The sequence below is a fragment of the Choloepus didactylus genome, chromosome 6 (assembly GCF_015220235.1).
Source record: "Choloepus didactylus isolate mChoDid1 chromosome 6, mChoDid1.pri, whole genome shotgun sequence".
Taxonomy (NCBI): domain Eukaryota; kingdom Metazoa; phylum Chordata; class Mammalia; order Pilosa; family Megalonychidae; genus Choloepus; species Choloepus didactylus.
The window spans coordinates 78,405,961-78,411,185 of record NC_051312.1 but is presented as its reverse complement, the minus strand read 5'-3'; the positions used below and the strand labels follow the sequence as shown (position 1 = coordinate 78,411,185).

The 5,225-nt window shown below is 38.4% G+C and overlaps 1 protein-coding gene across 1 annotated transcript; it reads left to right on the top strand.

Annotated features, from left to right (window-relative positions):
• The first annotated feature begins 2,285 nt into the window (after positions 1-2,285).
• LOC119537705 (olfactory receptor 52E5-like) lies at positions 2,286-3,227 on the top strand. The gene has a single exon (XM_037840248.1). The coding sequence runs from the start codon at positions 2,286-2,288 to the stop codon at positions 3,225-3,227; it is 942 nt and encodes a 313-aa protein (XP_037696176.1).
• The last annotated feature ends 1,998 nt before the right edge of the window (positions 3,228-5,225 follow it).

Sequence of the window (5,225 nt, the reverse complement as noted above, 5' to 3'; positions counted from 1 at the left end):
CATCAGCATATGGTAATGTCAATCTTTTTTTATTTTAGCTATTCTAGGGGTATGAAACTGAATCACTTTGGTATTTTAATTTTCATTTCCATGATGACTTATGATGTTTAGCACTTTTTCATGTGCTTATTGACCATTTGTGTGTCTTCTTTTTGAAGGATCTGTTGAAGTCATTGTTTTTCTTGCTAATTTAGAATGCAAGAGTTATGGAAAAAAAGCGCTGTTTTAATTCACCACCATCTCTCTCTGCTATGCCCACTTATAACAATACCTATTACAAAGTAGATAACTGATAAACATTTATTAAATAAATGAATATTTGAACAATTTATGACTCATAAAGGGCTTAAAGAGGACCTAAGACTCCTATTCCCTATATCATTCCTCTTGAATTACATTGTGTTCTGCTGAGTACTAAATCTTACAGATAATTAAAGTGGTTTCTTGTCAAAAGAACTTAAGAATTTGCTGCAAACTATATCTCACTTCTTAGAGTTTGAATATTCATATTGATACATTTAAAAGTTCTGATAAGACTATTTAAAAAGGTAGTTTCAATTTTATTTACTGTAGTTTCAATTTTATTTACTTTACTCTTTCCAAATATTTTTAACTTCCAGAATACTCAGTTATGGTATCATCCACTAACAGCTTCAACTAATATGAGAAATTTTCTGCTGTTCTATAGTGTTTTTCATTTCTGCAGCTTTGCTAAATGTCACTTCAGTAAGCTAAGTAGAAATGAGTGAGGGTAATGTCAGTAAAACTGTTATTTTTAAACAGCATAAAAGAAAATACATAAGACCCCATTCCCCCATTCATCACCAAGTGCACATTGCAGGGAGTACAAGGCAGTTCATGCCTGGAAATTGCAGGGTATGCTGACAGGCTTCCCAAGAAGGCAAGGTTTCTTAGAGAGTTCATCAAGTTCTAGAACTTCTTACAAAATTGGGTTATACATTGCCATTGACAACTGGAAGGCTCACCAGGAGGAGGTTTGATGCTCTGTGTCAAACGCTATGTTAGGCACTGTATATGGTCATCCTGGCTGAGATCCTTGTCAGTGAAGCATTAGCATGCTCCAAAACAATGTAAAAGAATTCAACTTGGCTATCATGTCAAAACTCCAGGACTACTGAAAGCTGGGACTTTACACATAGCTGCAATTTTTTTCTAGCTGAGTATTTGCATCAGTGGCAACTCTGATGGCCAGTAAGCATTATGTATGAGAATAATATTCTCAACAATTTCATCTCAGAACACAGCTAGAAAAGCAGAATCCACATCAGCATACTTGCTTTAAATGGAGTGCTTCTTTAGGACAAAAAAGGCAAGCTTTCAAATGATTCCCTATTAATAAAAACACAGACGGGTTTCCTTGGGTAAGGCTTTGTTTGCCCAGACTGTCTGCATTGAATGGCTTTAGCTTTAGTCACCCAGCTCCAGTACCTGGCACTCAGACTTGTCAGCTCAGACACTTTAGGGCAGCTCCATCTCTGAGCAGACTTTCACTAAACTAGGTCAGAGAAACAGGTAAGATATCATATTACTTACTAAAAGGATCCTATGGTTCCTGGCATCAAGTACTTGGGATTTGTGTATGTGTCCTTTATAAACTTATTGTTCATAAACTTGACTTCAACAATGAGACCTTAGTTAGCAATCTACCTGCTAAGCATACTTTCTGACTTTATACGAACTTCATACGTACATACTGTTGTCAACATCTGCACACATCAACTAAAATAAATAAATGAAACTCTCTCCTATTATGTTCCATATCTTAGAGAACAGCACCAATATTCACTTATTTGCCCAAGACATAATCCTGGAAGGCAAACATGACTTATCACTCTCATCCGTCAACTGTGCCCTACAAATTTATTCTATGTGCCATCCTTTCTCCATCTCCAGTATTATGTATTAGATCATGTTAGCCTCACCTCTCACTCAACTTACTTCAAACTCCAACCTTGCCCCTCCAATCTATTCTCCATTGCAACACTAAGAAGTCCCTCTAAAATTATAATAAAATTGTATCATTTTTAGGACTGTAGCAGAGCTTCAAGTTTAAGGTGCATCTTGGACAGAAAGACAAGATGCCAGGAATATGTAAATTCTGAATTTGAGAGACTCTTTAATCTTTTATAACTTCCCACTCTAGGGTTTTCTCCTAAGTATTAAAGAAGAGAATGGACTCCATGTTGCTCCTTGTACTGAAAAAATGATGTGAAGAGGAATCAAGTCAATGCAGTGTGGTAAAATTGGTCAGCAAAACCATGAAGATGATCTTTCACAACACCACCCAATTCCATCCTTCCTCCTTTGTCCTTGTGGGGATCCCAGGCCTGGAAAAATTTCACATCTGGATTGGCTTCCCCTTCTGTACCTTATATCTGATGGCCCTCCTGGGGAATATCGTAATCCTCTTTATAATTCAAGCAGAGCCTAGTCTCCATCAGCCCATGTTTTACTTCCTGGCGATGTTGGCATCCACTGACCTGAGCCTGTCCGCTGCTACCATCCCCAAGATGCTAGGTATCTTCTGGTTCAATTTTAGGGAAATTCTTTTTGGTGCTTGTCTTACACAGATGTTTATGATTCACTTGTGCACTGGCCTGGAATCCGGGGTGCTGACAATCATGGCCATAGATCGCTATGTTGCCATCTGCAATCCCCTGAGATATACCATGATCCTCACCAACAAGGTGGTAGCTATTCTAGGTATAGTAATGATAGTGAGATCTTTAATCTTTGTCATCCCTTTTGTGTTTCTCATCTTGCTGTTGTCATTCTGTGGTGCCCGTATCATCCCCCACACCTATTGTGAGCACATGGGCATTGCCCGTCTTTCCTGTGCCAGTATCAGGATTAATAATTTGTCTGGAATGGTTGCATTTTCTGTGGGATTTGTTGACCTTATTGTCATTGGTTTCTCCTATGTAAAGATACTGTACACGGTGTTCCATTTACCATCACGGAATGCCCAATTCAAAGCGCTCAACACCTGTGGCTCCCATGTCTGTTTCATGCTCATCTTCTACTTCCCAGCATTTTTCTCTTTTCTGACCCATCGCTTTGGTCATAGCATCCCTAGTTATATTCATATATTTCTGGCCAATCTATATATGGTTGTTCCACCTGCACTCAACCCTGTTATCTATGGAGTCAGGACAAAGCAGATCCAAGAGCAAGTCCTAAGAATTCTTAACCCTAAGGATGTTTGATCCTCAGTTCCCCATCATGATGACATATAAATAACTTAAATATATCTATAATAAATGAAAATTTATAACAAATAATTTTTACATATTTGTGGTTGGATTATGCTGGAAATAGAAATCAGGGCCCTACAACAGTGCTTCTATTTCTAAACACTGTCTCTTGGGCACTATTGAATTAACCCTGTGCCCTAACCCTACTGATCTCCTGAAGTGACATGAAAAACCTTCACCAGAGACAGTAATCCTTGTTTTCTTGCCTACACCAGGCTTCCATGCATTCTGCCATGATCCTGGTCACTGTTCCTCTTTAAGGCTGTATTGTGTTGCATGTGATCTTTATTCTTCACAAGTGGCCAAACTTATGCTAAAAGTTGCCATATGTTAGCGTCATTAATTAATTAATTGCTAAATCAATTAACAGAATTAGCATTGTTATTCAATTTCTATAAGACCAATCTGGAATCTGAAATCTAAAAGAATGAATCAGTGCACTATGGAAGGTGAAAAGCTAAATGGAAACTTTTGTGCCAGGAGATTTGTGAATGAAATGAAAGTTGATGTTAGGAATATATCAGATGGGGAAGCCAAAAAGAAAAATTAAGAGCTTGGATAATGAAAGACCATGTAGGATGTGAGAGACATATCAACTAAGTACATTAGCTTATATATATATTTGTATATATATATATGCAACTTTATATAAGTTCTATGCAACTTTCTAAATGAAAATAACTAGAAAGATAACCTCATTTCATCAGCCAGTAATGTCTAGAATTAATGTTATTCTTATAAGCCTGGTCTCTGGTACTGGGGAATACTCCCAGTGATACACATTCCTCAATAGCTATAGAGGTAAATTTTGAATCCAATGAGATTCCAATAATAAATCAGATTCTCTCTAGCATATATACAATGATCTTATGTAACATAACCTGCTTCTGTCACCATTATTAAAATTATGACCAGGAGAACAAATAAGTACAGGATTGTGGTAGTAGGCAACTTCAAATAATGATCTCCGAAACTGACTGAAAAAATACTACCATAATTTCTGTCCATCATTGTTTGAAGACTATTTCTCACGGCTTCACTCCCCTGATACTTCAGTCCTGCCTCATGCATGAGTCTAGCATGCTTCCATAGCCAGACAGTGCTTCCAGGCCAAGTCTTGAATGATTGCAGTAGATATCTCTTGGTGTATAATGGATTGGAAAGTAATAAAGGGACAAGGGGAGGGCACTGATGCTTCTGCTACTGTCCATCCTTGTACTGGTCAGATCTTCTCATTCCATACATTAGCTAGCTCTACCTTGTCACTAATTCTTCAAGATGGTGGCCTGTCACAATTTCTAAGGAAGGATTTAAGATAGGAAGCCTAGTGGACCAACATACAATCCCTGCCAATGCATTTGTCCCAGAGACTGTTAAATAATGTTCATCATCTCCCTCATTACCACCTGTTCTAGATTCTTCTCACTTTTCAGCCACTTATCTAGGTTGCTTAGCTAGTAGGTCAATCCAGAACTTTGTCCTTGAGAGACTGAGACCCTGGTGACCATGATCTTCTCAGGCTGTGATTGCTACAAATGTCTGCACACTGTTATCATGGGGCATGGAAGAAACAAGACATAATTCAGTGAATCCCATGAGTTCCAGAATCTTTCCTACCTCTATTATGTTGCACAAGCATAACATCATGATCTTTTTGTTCAGTTATCCATGCTAGTTAGTGTAATAGCTCCATTCTTGACCTGCTGGTCCAAAGGCAGGTGTTGCCTCAAATACTTCTAGCTGCCTGGTTGTTCATTTTCTCCTCTTCCCTGTCAGATGCTCTGAGGTGGCCATAAATGCAAGCCATTAAGATCTGCACACTTTGTGCCAGATCCCATGGGGGCAATCACATGCTTCCTCTCCAGACCCCTCTGCCTCTGATTTTCCAGTCTCGCTAACCCCCAGTTTCTAACCTTCCAAGTTATTCACCATTGCCCAGAATCCATATAT